Source organism: Hoplias malabaricus, chromosome 10 (genome assembly GCF_029633855.1).
Source record: "Hoplias malabaricus isolate fHopMal1 chromosome 10, fHopMal1.hap1, whole genome shotgun sequence".
Taxonomy (NCBI): domain Eukaryota; kingdom Metazoa; phylum Chordata; class Actinopteri; order Characiformes; family Erythrinidae; genus Hoplias; species Hoplias malabaricus.
Genome location: NC_089809.1, coordinates 10,994,814 through 11,011,091, shown reverse-complemented (window position 1 = coordinate 11,011,091; position 16,278 = coordinate 10,994,814). Strand labels below are relative to the sequence as shown.

Sequence of the window (16,278 nt, the reverse complement as noted above, 5' to 3'; positions counted from 1 at the left end):
TGTATATTGGATTCACTTTAGGGATTATTTGTTGACAGTTTTGGACTCTGTTCCCTACATAGACCATGAAAGTACAGTAAACTGTTAGGCTTTAAAGATATAATTAAAATAGTGAAACATTTACTTCTAGCAAATCAGTTAAAGACCTGTAATTATGAAAATGAAGAGGGATTTCCTGCCTTCTAACTACTTTCCTTTACATATCCCACAAGATCAGGCTTGTTTTCAGATAATGTCCAGATATCAGCTGCAAATATGAATAAATGTTACTATGATCCCAATAAATCACATAAAAATGAGCTTTTTTAATTAAAAAAAAGGGAATTGTAAAAAAATGTGTTTATTACATCAAAAAAAAAGTGTTTATTACATTAAAGTGAAAATCAACAAAAAACATATAGCCAATCGAAATTTAGCCTTTTATACCATGTTTTTAATCTACAATATACTCTTTTCTTATGCTCTTAAAAAGGTTTATCTTCACATACAGTTAACATACTTGTATTTGTACCCTTTGTTTCCATGTTATATTGTTTTGTTTTAACCTGAACTTACGAACTTAATGAAATTGTACTGTGGCACATACATTTATGATGACAGTTATTGCAAAATAGATCATTCCAAATTAAAAATTTCTCAGTTTTTGTCAATTTTGTTTACTACATCATTTGAACACAGCAGCTGTCCTTCACACGGTGTGAAAATTTCATAAAGGATTTTCCCGCTCCTATAAATGTACTATTTAGACTCTTCCTGAACCTGCTGACTCCTTAAGACTTTTGCCAGTTAATATTTGATTTACATTACTGGTATTTGACAGATACTATTTTCAATTAAGTTTCAAAGATAGGAGAGCACTGTTTTAGGTGTCTTGCCCAAGCAATGTTATTGTTGTAGTGTGGTGTTCCTGCCTGAGCTGAGAACTCAAACATGTTTTTTATTGCTTTTTTATTTTTTTATTTTTTTTATATCATACCATTGTGCTATTTGAAAAAAGTTGTTTATGGTGTATACACTTACACACACATAGGAGCTTATAACTTGTTTATTCACTCACTGGCCAATTTGACTTCTACCTGTCTTATAGATAGGACCACTGTCCAGGTGTATCATCTGTCAGCCACTGTTAAACCAGATATTGTTTAGGAAGTTTATCACTCTCAGGACAGCAGTAACACTGACGGGGTGGTGGCCAGTGTGTTTACATACACAGACCATATATAGATTTACCAGCATGGCTAGACATACCAGACATAAACTTACCTTAAAGGCTTTTATGGTTAATGAGCAAAGATGCAGTTCTCCATTTGTCCTACAGTGGGTAGCAACATCCAAAATAACCTGCGTTTTATAACTTGCTGTATATTTGTGAATGTTTTTACTTTTTTTACCTTTACTTTCCTTATTTAGGCCTGTTTCAGAAGCAGAGACTCTCATCTTTTGGCTGTTTGGTGTCCTAAGCCTCATGCGGTTACAGCTTAATTGTCCCACTTTGTTGCTGCTGAAATGCTTTGATTCAGCCCGCTTTAAGTGGAAGTGAGGTCGTTCACATAGCCCTGTCACACCAGCGCACACTTTAAATACACACAGAGAGTTCCTACCCACTTTTTTTTTTTTTTTTTACCTTTTTCTTATTCATTTGTTCTTGTCTTTCTTTCTGCTTTAACTTAGTTTATTCTCTTGCTCTCTTCAAGTTAGACAAGAATCCATTTGTGGTGTGCCTGTGTGTCTGTCTGTTTGTAAGTGCATCAGTGTGTGTAGGATGGTTTAGGTTTTAACTGCGAGGGTGGGGCAAACCTTAATTACAGACTGTCTCAGCTTTTCTAGAAAGGGTCTTCTGTGTGAGTGTGTGTGTGTTTGGATGTTTTGGGTGGATCCTCCTTTGGTGTATATCAGTGTAGCCTGAAAACATGCATTTATGGAAAGCCGAAGATTATAATATAGTGCCAGTGATTTGCAGCAGAGCAGGCGCACATTACTTTTGCACTCTATCTTCACAGTGCTGATTTCCTGGTGACTTTTGTTTTTTTGTGCGTTTTCTTAATTATTTTGTTTATTATCACCTTTTTAAAATTATTGTATTTTCATCATTAGTTTTTTACTACACATATTTAAATGAATATTTCAGCTGTTTAAGTTTAAAATTACAAGATAAACACTGCATATCTATTTGCTCAGGACATTTGTAATATAATCATGTGCATGAGTAAGTAGCAAGCAGTATCATGAAAACTGATCACTGGTTATTTTCATTTTTAATTTAGTGATTACATTCCATTTAATGATAATTGCAGGCCCATAGTGCACAGTGAGTTTTGTGCAACCTGTCATGAGCGTGTTCAGTAATGGCACCATCACTGGAAAGTGTTGAGTGTCTGTGTGTGAATGTGTGTGTTTCAGGAGCAGAGTTTGAGTGTGTGAAGCACGATGCATTACATTCTTGCACTCCTGCTGAGCTTCTCGTTTGTCCCTTGCATTCCTGCCCACTCACCCATTTACCCCTGTGTGTGTGTGTGTGTGTGTGTGTGTGTGTGTGTGTGTGTGTGTGCGTGCGTGTGCAAGTGTGTGTGAGAGAGAGAGAAACAGGGAGGTTTTTCTTGAATATATATTGACCAAGTATAAAACTTTTAGCTATTTGTTTTTACTGGATTATTATTGCACATCTACCAAAGCCACAGTTTGGGTGTCTGAATGCTATAGAACACAGTCCAAGACAGACCCCTCCCAACACACACACACACACACACACACACACACACACACAGCATTCCACAGGTCCTCTCACCTCCCCCTCGCACAGGATGCAAGAGGTCAGAGGTTAAACTTTGAGACACAAAGCTTAAGAAGAATTAATGAGAAGTTGTGGCAGATGATTGCAGCTGCAGTGGCTATTTTTATTTTGATTTAAAATTTCTTCTGCTCCCTAAAAAACAACTGTGTTTTTTTTTAATGAACAGAAATAATAGACCCAAACAAACAAATTTCTTCCAGTTTTGAAGTACTTGAAGTACATGTACTTTTTTGGCATTTGTGTGAGTTTAGGGGTGAACTCTTGACCGTCTTCTACTGAATTTGTGTTTTAATGTGTGGTGGTGTCAGGTTATGACCCTTTGGTTGTACATCTCTGCCTTCAAAGTGTTTTAAAACAAGCACACAACCTCAGTTGTGTATGTAATGAAACTTAGTTGCCTCATGCAATGATTCAGTCTCTACCTTTGTGTGCATGTTTGCATTACTCTACCTAGGTCTTATACAGTTCCCAAATACAAATTGTTTCTTTTTTGGCATCAGTAAAAAAACAGCTTCATATATTTCACATCCAGTAACTGAAACATCAATCACATATGTATTTAGTATTTATTGTGTCAGATGTAGGGCGAGTGTTTCTTCCCACGGTCCAAAACACACGTTGGTAATGAATGTGTGAGTGTGTGTTGCCCTGTGAAGGAGTCCCTGTTGTTCCTGCCTTGCGCCAAGTGATTCCGGGTAGGCTCCGGACCCACCACGCATACAGACAATGAATGAATGTGTAAGATGTTTGACTGTGTTTTTTCTCATATCTGTCTCCAAAATAAATAAAAAAAATAAATAAATATATAAAAAAGATGTAAGCTGATGGTAACTCTTTTGGTGACCTTCCTGTTAGAGAGAGAACATTTCCATTTAGGAAACTTATAAATAATACCTTAATAAGACTTTTAAAAAAAAGGATACACTTGTAATTAATGGCTGTTTTAAGAGGCAATTAAATAAATGATGTGTGTCTTCTCACTTTTAAACACTGTATGTGTGTTTTAGTTAGTGTAACACAGATTGTTAATTGCCTGTAATACTCAGCTACATGGACACATTGCTCTGGTGAAAAGAGCACAGCAGGAAAAACTCTCTCTTACCATCCACCACACACCCTCTCCACACACTGTTCTGTCATCACACAGGTATGCAGACAGTCTCAAGCAGACAGTGAGTGAATGGAGTGAAACTGCACCAGGCACTAAGCTTTAATCTTTAAATCTTTATGTGTGCCTGTGAGAAAGTAATAAAAGCATGGCATTATACATTTTATTTTTGTATATCTGTTCTGACCTATTCTATTATTATGGTATCTTGTCATGTTATGGTATGTTATTTGATGTGTGCGTATGCGTATGTTTTGGGGAATTTTCAGAGTAAAACTACAATGCTGGCTACTGATATATTAAAGTGTATTTTGCAATAGAGCAATGTTTCAGGGTTTACTAAAAGCACAAAAAGCTTTAGAAGTAGGTTTTTTAAAGTTAGTCGTAAAAATGTCATGTTCACTGCAAGTCAAATATATGACTAAATAAATTAGCATTTTTCAATCCAAGAGTGAGAGAGAAAGCAATATATGAAATGTTCCCCCCTTAAAAGATTTTTTGAACACTTATCTTATATGTATATCATCTTCAGTTCTATTGGAAATATCCTCCATGTAGCTGCTGAAGAGCATGCCAAGAGTGTCCATGAAGGCATAAAGGGGCTAATTTCAGTATGCCATATGTTTATAGATTCTCATGGACTATTAACTATCATCACCAGTAGATTGACCAGAGGAGGATGGGTCACCCCTTGTGAGCCTTCCTCCCAAGGTTTCTTCCTCAGCTGGGGAAGAGTTTTTCCTTGCCACTGTCGCCCCTGGCTTGCTCACTTGAGGGTTTTACATTTGTTTTTACATTTCATGTCAAATCTTTGTCTTACTGGAATTCTGTGAAGCTGCTTTGTGACAACATCAGTTGTGAAAAGCGCTATATAAATAAATTTGATTTGATTTGATTTAGATTTCAGCATAATTGTAAAAGGTAGAAATTTATTAACATGGAAACAAGGTGTCCTCAAAATCACTAGTGATGTATTTTTAAAACATTATGGGAGCCCATGTCCTTGCATTGCCCAAAAATGTGTGGTTGTGTGTGTGTGTATGTGTATGTGTGTGTGAAAGAGCATTAGAACCTATTTCTCACTCTGAGTGGCAGCAGGAATGTTAAGACAGGAACTGAAGTAAATGAGCCGCTAAGCTAATCTCATCCTCCTTCTCGCCTCCTTCAGGGCATTGCTTTGCTTTGCTTTCAGACAATAGAGGGAGAAAGAGATGTAAAGCTCTTAAAAAACTCTTGTATACTTCAAGAGCTTAAAGTAAAAAAAATTAAAGCATCGCATTACATAGTTAAATTCTTATGTAAGATATTGGAAAAAGTTAAAAATCAACAGTGTTATTTTATTAGCAACTTCAGCAATTCATATTGAAGAGAGTATAAGAATCTAATGAATAGATTTTGTCCAGGTTTGGCGCTCTGTATCATCAGTCACTCATTGACCACAGGGTGTTGTGTCTTGTGTCACTTATTGACCAGGCAGTTGACATCTGTAAGGTATGGAGGGAAAAAAGTTGTTATTGTGTCTGTTAACTTGGACACAGTGACAGTAGGTTACTCACCAGGCAGAAATATGCACGCACAAGGCTGTACTTGGAGAATGTTTGTTTAATGTAGGTGGGCTTCTGCAGGTTTTCCCCACATATGTTTTTTTTTTCTTTATGAAGACCAGGCCACAGATAAATTATAGAGGCTTTTTGTTTAAAGCTGCTACACAAGACATAAGTTACACTACTGAATTGCAATCAATACTAAACAAGTGTAAACAATGATCAAGACACTATACTGTAACATGATGAAGAAAAGGTTTCCAAACCTTTTGACGTTTCACAGGCGTACAAAATAAAGATAATTTAAAGCTAACAACACCGAATGATCAAATTACTTGGGTTCAGTGGGATTTTTACTAATGTACTCTGAAGGTACACTGTGCAGAGCTTCAGTAGGGGAAACTTTTGTAAAGTTTAGAAATTCTTATTTTAGCCAAGCACTTCTTGATTTGTTATAAGTGACAATTAAAGCAAAGCACTTCCCCCTCTGTTAGATTTCTGCCTCACACCTTTAAGGTAAAGTGGCTTAAATATTAGCCGGCCCGGTGGTCTGTCTTCCACTGAAACAGACACAAGTACACACCCTCAGATGGCTCTGTATAAAGGGCATGGAATTCATGTTGCTGCCTGTTGCTAGGACTACGCTATCACAAAGGACTCCAGCTGTCTATGCAGACAGAGCATGTGTGTGTGTGTGTGTGTGTGTGTGTGTGAGGTAGAGAGAAAGAAAGAAGGGGTGAGAGAGAGGGTAGGCCAGGCGGAGAGAGCCCGCCCCTTTCCAAACACACTGCAGCTGGACTGAACTGTCACTCTGCCCTGCGCTTCTTACACACACACACACGTTCACACAAAGACACTCACATATGCCTGGCAAATGGCAGCTTAAACATTGCAACTCAGCTGACATTTGTTTGTGTGTGTGTTTGTGCAAATATGTTCATTTCTGTTTGTTACAGAGGTCTGCTTAAGAAATATTGGAGATTGTATTTCCAATGGTGGGCTTGGGTGACCCTTGGATTTGTTTCCTAATATGTAATAGATGTGTTTATTTCTTAACCATGGAATGAAGCCATGGATGATAATTGGTCTAATCTTAGCTCTCGTGGTGTAAAAAAAATAAAAATAAAAACATTTCTGCTCCCTGTAGTAATAGTAATAGTAACATGAAGAACTTTAGGGCACAAGGCTTATAATTTTGATGCAGATTTGTTTCAAATTTTGGAAGTAATTGTCCTTCAGTAATCAGTAAGTAAAAAGTCCTTTTTATAAACTTAAAAAATAAATAAATAAATATATATATATATATACATTCATTATCTGTAACAGCTTATCCAATTCAGTTTTTGGACTGTGGGAAGAAACTGGAGCACCCGGAGGAAACCCACGTGGACAACACACCAACTCCTCAAAGACAGTCACCCGGAGCGGGAATCGAACCCACAACCTCCAGGCCCCTGGAGCTGTGTGACTGTGACACTACCTGCGGCACCATATATATATGGTATATAAAAGGCTGAAACAAACATTTGAGTTAACTTCTCAGCTGAGGTGTGGTTAACTGGCTGTTATTTGGAACAAAAACAGCAGGCGGCAAGCCTTCTTGTTCCGAAAGAGAAAGGAGATAGAGGGCGCAGGATAGTGGCTGAGAGAGAAGAAGAGTGAAGAAGATGCTGAATGACAAAACTCCCCCCCTCTTCCTTTCCTTTCTGGCCCTCAGCCAAAAACTCCATTGTCAGAAGCTTCAAACGGCAGGCAGGCCGACAGGGGAGCGTGAATGGTGGATCTCCCTCCCCCTCGTGCCCAAACAAAGCCCTTCCCCTGTCCAACCTCCTCCCTCTCTTTGCCTTCATTCTCCTTCCTTCATCCCTTGTTTTAGAATTTCAGTGTGGAGATCCTGCTTTCAGCTTAATGAGACAGCAATGAAGCACATGAATTTCCTCTTATTACCTCCGGGCATGCTAATCACAGGTCAACCATTATGTGTTTGTGTGTGTGTGTGTGTGTGTGTGAGAGAGAGAGAGAGACAGTTTCAAATGTTTTGTGTGTTCCTGAACAAAATGGCTTTTCCTCATATGAAAACCAGATTACTGTCAGGTCCCACACCATGGCCATATATCAATGTGCTTAGGGTCAGGCTTAGAAATGTCTTAAAATAAATATACTTACGAATGTACAATACAATAGAGGATACTGACTCCATGCCCTGACATGCACACGTAAGTTTTTGCAAGGAAGAATGTAGGCAGTAAAGTATACTTCTGATGTGACCAAATATTTTCTATTTCAGTTGCTCAGAAGTATACACAAACCATATATATGTGTGTGTGTGTGTGTGTGTGTGTGTGTGTGTGTGTCTGACTGTGTGTGAGAGAGAGAGAGAGCTTCAAACTTTTCAAAAGTCTTTGACATTGTCCTGATAGTAGACTTCCTATTTAATCTTCAGTAGCCAGTTTTCTTGATTTGTATTCATGTGTCTACAACCACCATTTATATTTCCTCCAAAGCCCTATAAATAAAAGCACAAACATCTTGTACTTATCAAGCTTATGTGAGGAAATCAAGACTGTCACTAACTGTAACAAAGCTGTGGTTTAATTCAGGATTATTGTTGTTGTAGCTAATTCAAGCAACTAAAATAAATCTGTTATAAGGTGCATATTCTAAACTTTCAACTGGTACTAAATTGTGTTGGATATTTGCGATAAGTACAACATGTTTTCATTGCATGTAATGTAATCATGCCTTTTCTTATTTGTGTGTGTGTGTGTGTGAGAGAGAGAGAGAGAGAGAGAGAGAGAGAGAGAGAGAGAGAGAGAACCCCACATGTAACTGCATGTATAATGAACTTTGCATTCACAATAACAGTCATGCATTAAGGTGAAAAGAAGCAAACAAAAGTCTTCAAACACAAACACACTCATCTAGTCAGCATTGTTTTGCATGCCAGAGTAATGGAGTCTCTGTAGAGAAATGGCCTGGCCTACCATCTGTAACTGTCACTTTCACAATTAAGAGATGTGTACAGGCATGAAATTGAAGCACAAACCCAACTAGGCCTGACAGGTACTGATACGTATGAAACCTGAAACATAAAGATAAAATTTTACAGTGGTCTGCTCTTTTTGGGATAAATTGGTTAGATGTTTATTTGTAATACACAAATGTTAATAAGCAGTATATGCTGAGAACGATTGTGCATAATAAGTATACATCTACCACATGGACATACAGTGTTTTGGAAGCAATAGTGCCTCTTGTGGAGCACTGTGTTAAATTTATTATTCAGTGAGTGGATCTGTTTTTGACTGTGAATGTGGGTAAGTTACAAGCCAGGAGCATAAGGTTGTTTAGCATCCACAAGCTTGCTCCTGGCCTGCCATTTCTTACTAGACCGCCACTAGGTTCAGATGGGATGGGTTACCATTCCAATCCACATGGGTGTGTATTTTTCTTTGTGTATATGTGTTTTTGTTCGATTGTGTGATTCAGAATATGCTCAAGATACTCTTTTCTTTTGCCAATTTAAATTTCTACATAACAAGCATCACCTGGGCTTTTATATTGCCCACCATGAAGGGTTTGCTTTCGGCCCACCAGGATTTTTGTGTATGGAACTAACATAAACATGGGGGCTTAGTTTAATGTCCCCAGGGACACTGTGTGTATGTACTGTACTTATCATGGACAACAGTTTAGTCGCTGGCTGATTCTCAGCTGTCATCAGCTGTGGGGGCGTCCAGTCCCAGGGAAGGCCCTGGGGTTTTCCACTGAGGTCCATTTACTGATGTTGTGTAGTTTAGTTTGCCATAGCAATGCTACTGTCAATCATTCTGGGACTTGACCTACACTTGCAGTTCAGAGCAGGCAGCAGATAGTGATTTTGGAGCTTTTACATGCTATTAACCTGTGTTACTTTATAAATGTATATTAAATATAAAACTGGCAAATGCTTTATTCCGTGGCATACATTTAAAATTTAATGATATTTAATGATTTTTTAATGAAAATTAATGATAATTTAATGAAATTTAATGATATTTAATGATAATTTAATGACTTTATAAATGTATATTAAATATAAAACTGGCAAATGCTTTATTCCGTGGCATACATTTAAAATTTAATGATATAATTTATTTGTTTATATATAAATGGACAGTGTGTTTAAACACACTTACATGCGCTACAATGTCAGAACATGAAAGGTTATGCTGACATATGTTTTGCTTTCTCTAATGTAAATTGGTATGTCTGTGAGTGTGTGTGTGAGTGTGTGTGTGGGTGTGTGTGCCTAGGCCTGTACGGACCTGCTTCTGCCAGCAGCAGGAAATGAGGGACCTGTAAGAAAATGAACAACCACTGTTTAGCTTCTCTCTTTCTCAGTGACACACGTAGCCACACACACACACACATATATGCGCACAAACAGACATGGCATGTTTAGTCAGCTTTGCTATTCTGAGATACACATGCAGGCACTTTTGAATTCCATTATTGAGTTTAATTCGCTTTCACATAATTTGGCTTTTTATTTTGTTTGTCACCATTTTTGCCTTTTGATCTCTTTTAAACCAAAATGTTGCAAGTTTTAAATACATTTAACATTGAACAAAATTTAAAAAAAATGTGTATTATCCAAGACTTACTTATTTTTAACAGGCATTGTTTGGAACTCTAATATGTCATAGTTACAAATATTTGAACATGGAGGTAAGACTGTACTATTCTGTGTGGCTGTGGTTGCACTGATGATACAAACGAACACTCCCACCAATTATACCTACCCTCACACACCTCCTTTTTCTTTCTACAGGGATTTTCATTACAGAGCCAACATGTTAAAATTTTGGAAGCTACATTACCATATGCTGCTGTAAGGCACTTTGGTGGTGTTGAGGTGCTATGGATTAAACCTTACATTAAATAGGACCTAGCTAGGCACGTCCATTGTCAAAATATCAGCTCATTTGAGGTCGACTTCCCATAGTGTTGATTTGGGAGACAAGCAAGGCTGGAATGCAGTGTAAATAAACACAGCACTTTATAACAAGAGAAATCAAATAAAAAGCTGTTGTGTCTATGTTAATTTAGACAGTATAGGTTTAACATCTTATTTTATAGGATTATAGTGTGTAATTTTTTTAAGTTGGGGAAAATATTATTTTGGTATCTGACAAATGGTATTACTGGTATTACTATGGTATTACTATATGATTATCAACATCAACCCATTCATTCATTATTTGTAAACACTTGTCCAGTTCAGGTTGTGGATGGGGCACCAGTCCTTCACAGGGCAACACACATACATACGCCAATCCACCTACCGACAGGGGTTTTTGGACCGTGGGAGGAAACTGGAGAACCTGGAGGAAACCCACATGGACACAGGGAGAACACACCTCACAGACAGTCACCTGGTGTGGGACTTGAACTCATGACCTCCAGGTCTTTGGAGCTGTGTGACTGTGACACTACCTGCTGCTCCACTGTGCCATCCTAATATCAAACCTGTAATTCAATATTGGTGCATGATATTTAAATGTATCATGTTCTTCGGCAGTTTAATTTCAAGGCTGGACTAATGCCAGCTTTACAGTTTATGGTTGCTGTGGCCACATTTACAGTATATTCTCTGTGAACTTCTATGTTACTGTTCAGACAACCTGTGTGGTCTCTTAGTTACACTGTTATTGATATAGTTCATTGTAAGAATTATCCCCTACTTTACGTGTTATATTATAATTTTTTTTATTTCTTACATAACACTACTATACATGGTTTCTTTTTGGTCAGTTTTGCAACTATGTGTAAAAACATATTGATTTGAAATCATGACTAGTAGACTTGCTATCAGAACATTTCTTTGGTACTGTATGGGCGGCACGGTGGTAGTGTTGCAGTTACAGCAATCTGGAGGTTGTGGGTTCAAGTTAAATCGATTAAAATCGAGTGTTAAAATAGTTTGCATGTTAGTGTTTGAGTATCACAGCCAAGTGTATATTACATTACATACACTGTGTTAAATATTGATAAAATTAATGTAACGGTTGGGTTAATTCTTCATGTAAACGCTACTTTTTAATAATGGTAGGTTGTGTGTTCCTTATACAATTACAACATTAGTTATCTAAAATCTTAAATATCTTAACGATATCTGATCATATGTGTTAGATGAATTTCCCTTTTATTCTCAGCACATGGCAGCATCACCCAATATCCATTTATGTAATTTCAATTTACCTGCATTGTTGTCTGCATTTTAGATCAGTAGTTATTAACTTAAAAAAGGTGTATGTTCATATCTACACTTTCTCTCTCACCTCAGATAAAAACAGCCCAGCAATGCTGATTATGTTTTGAAGAAGATCTGCACACCACAGCAAGCAGCTGTTCTCACTGATGGTATCCTGAATATGCTAGTAACAGGAAGATAGGAAACCAAATTTGGCTTGTCTTCCTTTTTATCGATTTTTTAATAATCGATTAATCGAAAAAATAATCTCCAGATTAATCGATTATCAAAATAATCATTAGTTGCAGCCTTAGTTCAAGTCCTCCTCTGGGTGACTGGTGTGTTCTCCCCGTGTCCGCGTGGGTTTCCTCAGGTTGCTCCGGTTTCTCCCACAGTCCAATAATACATGTTGGTACGTGGATTGGTGACTCAAAAGAGTACATAGGGTTGTGAGTGTATGTGTGTGTGTATGAGTCACCCTGCGAAGGACTTGTGCCTACTCCAGGGTGTGTTTTCCGGGTTCCTGAATAATGAATGAATGACAAACAATATAAACAATATACAGCGTGGGCCATTTATATGGACACACCTTAATAAAATGGGAATGGTTGGTGATATTAACTTATATATATATAGGAGGGGGGAAACTTTTCAAGATGGGTGGTGACCATGGTGGCCATTTTGAAGTCAGCCATTTTGGATCCCACTTTTGTTTTTTCAACGGGAAGAGGGTCATGTGACAGATCAAACTTATTGGGAATTTCACAAGAAAAACAATGGTGTGCTTCACACACTGATAGCAGCACCACAGGAGAAATGCTAGCACAAGCTTCTAGTATCCGTAGTTTCAGGTGCTGCACATCTCATATCTTCACAGCATAGACAATTGCCTTCAGATAACCCCAAAGATAAAAGTCTAAGGGGGTCAGATCGGGAGACCTTGGGGGCAATTCAACTGGCCCACGACGACCAATCCACTTTCCAGGAAACTGTTCATCTAGGAATGCTCGGACCTGACACCCATAATGTGGTGGTGCACCATCTTGCTGGAAAAACTCAGGGAACGTTCTAGCTTCAGTGCATAAAGAGGAAAACACATCATCATGTAGCAATTTCGCATATCCAGTGGCATTGAGGTTTCCATTGATGAAGAATGGCCCCACTATCTTTTTACCCCATATACCACACTATACCATCAAGATGTGCAGCACCCAAACTACGGATACTGGAAGCCTGTGCTAGCATTTCTCCTGCGGTGTTGCTACCAGTGTGTGAAGAGTGGGAGAAGAGTGTTGCATTGACAATCCAACACAAATGGGTAGCACTTTGAACACATTTTATAAGTGGTCAGAAACTTGTAAATAACTCATGAAAGAGTAAAGTTACGTTAAAACCAAGCACACCATTGTTTTTTCTTGTGAAATTTCCAATATGTTTGATGTGTCATATGACCCTCTTCCCATTGAAAAACAAAAGTTGGATCCAAAATGGCTGACTTCAAATGGCCACCATGGTCACCACCCTTCTTGAAAAGTTTCCCCCCTCCCATATACTAATGTGCCACAAACAGGAAGTTAATATCACCAACCATTCCCATTTCATTAAGGTGTATCCATATAAATGGCCCACCCTGTACAATATACTTTAGCAAGTTCACAATGCCCATAATGCCCTATGTTGTTTGTCCATAATGCGCTTTGTCATTTGAAGATTCACGTCTTTGAAGAAATGTGATGGCATTTTTTTCCTCTAACTACTGTTATAGAGTGATGAAAAAAAACTTTATTAAAACTACAAAATAATTTTATGAGCTTTCATATACTGTGTTAAATACATTTTTAAGCCAAGGTTGGTATGTACCTTGTGAATCAAATTTTTTTGTTGATTGTATACATGAAAACAAGCATTCTCCATTGAAGTCAAACCTGTGTTTTTCAGCATTATTAGTGCACAATTTTTATTTATATCTGTATATCCAATTTGTAGTATTGAAAAAAAAAATCAGCAGAAAATATATGCAATAAACATATGCAGAATATTTAAGGTACATTGAGTTCAGCTAATAAACAGTTTTGTTTTAGTTGTTTAAAGTGTGTAGGAATATGTTTGTTTTAGAGGATATGTACTCACTTAAAAATAATAAGGTCCACCTACATGGCTTTATATAACTTTTACATATGGCTGAATATTCTGCTTGCAGGAGCTACAACAATCACAAGCAATATAATTGCTTTGTTAGGTGCCTAGTAACAATATTTCTTTTGACATTGCTTCCTGCAGTATCATCATGCATAACAACTTACAAGAAGACCCCACCCCCTGTCCCACCCAGGTCGACGCCTACACGCCCATACATTTCCATTACTGCTCAGAGCAGCACAGAGTCAGCGCAAGATGCCTACAGTGAACTGAGTGGCAGCGCTGGCCCAACTAACCATGCCCTGGCCTCTGCTCAGTCTGGCCTCAGCAACTCTACAGAAAGCATTGACAGTATGAAGGCTCTTACAGCCGCCATCGAAGCAGCTAATGCCCAAGTTCATGGACCGGCCAGCCAGCACATGACGAACAGCACCATCACCATCACTACAGCAACCACCACTAATGTCACCCACATTTCTCAGGATGGCAAGAAAGATGCACTAAGGAAATGTCTGTCTATTGGCATACAGGTTTGATTTCTCATCTTAATGCATACACATGGGAAAGTCAAAAATGGTACTGTGCGAGTAAAATATTGAGTAACATTCATAGATCCATATTTATAAAGAAATTTAGAGTAGGAGTGCTGATCTAGAATCTGTTCCTGCTGATAAAGACATAGTAAATATGAGGAGTCACATGATAAATCAGTGCTCCTACTCTGAGGAGCTTAGTGAAATAGGACCCAAAAATAAGCCCACATAGTGGAGAATTTTATCAGACGATGAGGAATGGAGGGACAAATTACAGAAAGACTGTCAGACTGATGAAGCACTTCACATCTTAAACCTAAATATAATCTTAATGTTGAAGAAACATTGACCTTTTGATATATTCTGCAACACTATATATAGGCTGTGGGCTCTTAATGCTTTCATCCATTACTTTAAGTGCATGCTATATTCTTTTAGACATTCAGTACACTCATTTACACAGGAATGGGTAATGAAGTGAAGGGTTAAGTTGAATGGTTGAACTTATGTTGTGTGCTTGTGTATTCGTTCAGGTGGATGGCCCTGAGGACACTGCTGGGTCAGAAGAACACTGCAAGTTTCAGTCAGTGGGAATTCAAGTAGATGAGGAGCGATGGTGAGCATGACAGCCCTTTTCCATATTTTATATATGTTCATTGTACAAGTTGAGAATGTCAGCACAGATCCTGGCATTATATTACATTCATGTGACAAATTTGCTGTTTTTAGATGGGATGAAGTCAGATCTTTTCAGGTCAGATCTGACCTCAGACAAGAATCGACTCAATATACAATGCCTCACTGTGTCCTGACACTCCAGTTTGCACCATGGTTCCATTAAACTACTTTGATTGGACCTGGAGTGATTATTAAAATGAAAAATATTACATGAGAAGGAGTGCTGTAATACTGAATATCATCAAAGCTTTGATCATATTTACTTAACAATTAATTTGGCTCCACCAGCACAAAGTGTATGTTCACGCAGCAGACAAATGTGGCTGAAAACAGATTTTGTTTCCTCATATGTAAAAGAGATTGTTTGGCTGTTTGAGCAGCAAAAAAATGCATTGAACCTGACTTTATCAGATTGGATTTGGGCCACTTTAATATGTGGTTGGGGCTGGACAATAATTAAATATCAATCTATATTGCAGTCTGTGAGGAGTTTGGTGTGTTCTCCCCATGTCCGCGTGGGTTTCCTCCCACGATCCAAAAACACAAGATGGTATGTGGATTTGCGCTATGTGGATTTGTCCGTAAGTGTGAGTGTGTGTTGCCCTGTGAAGAACTGGCACCCCCTCCAAGGTGTGTTCCTGCCTTGCCCCCAATGATTCTGGGTAGGCTCCCCCACACCTCGACCTCAGACATTATTTACTGTGTCTGTAACTGACTGTCTTTTATTACAGGGCACTGCTATCAGTTTATTGCACTCAAATATATGTTTAATTTAAAAAAGCCAAGAGGTTTATGTTTGATGGTGATTTCATGTTTCACAGTTTTTCTGTGGCTTTTATATTGTTCATATCACTATCAGAATTATGTCGTGTCAGCCAAAATTAAGAAATACTGTACATTATTATATGAATATTGGTCGTTGACTGTTTATCATGACTTGATCACAGAAATAGAGAAAATGTAAAGGGTTGTGAAAAAGGCTATAGGGAAGTTGCTAGGGGTGAAACAATGTTTAAGTAGTGTGCCATGGAATAGGAGAGTGGTCCTGGAGCTACCATTCACAAGTTTAGTTGAGGAATATAAATTGCAAAGATGAGTCATGAGTTGATTTTGTCAGAATTGAAGGATGCAGTGATTAAAGCAGCAGTGCAATTCACAAAAGCAGGAAGGAAGTGGAACTCTCAAGTGACAGTGCAGGTAGCCAGGAGCTCATTAGAGCTAAGGGATGTGATTGGCCAAGTGCAGTGCAG

General features: G+C 38.1%; 1 protein-coding gene across 3 annotated transcripts in view; it reads left to right on the top strand.

The window, feature by feature from the left end:
• Nucleotides 1–16,278, top strand: part of dlgap1b (discs, large (Drosophila) homolog-associated protein 1b) — a 160,637-nt gene that overhangs the window by 124,774 nt on the left and 19,585 nt on the right. For all 3 annotated transcript variants that reach the window (XM_066683278.1, XM_066683280.1, XM_066683279.1), the window contains exons 7-8: nt 13,959–14,347; nt 14,884–14,966. In XM_066683278.1, coding sequence (XP_066539375.1) covers nt 13,959–14,347; nt 14,884–14,966 — 472 coding nt within the window. The remainder of the gene's footprint in view (nt 1–13,958; nt 14,348–14,883; nt 14,967–16,278) is intronic.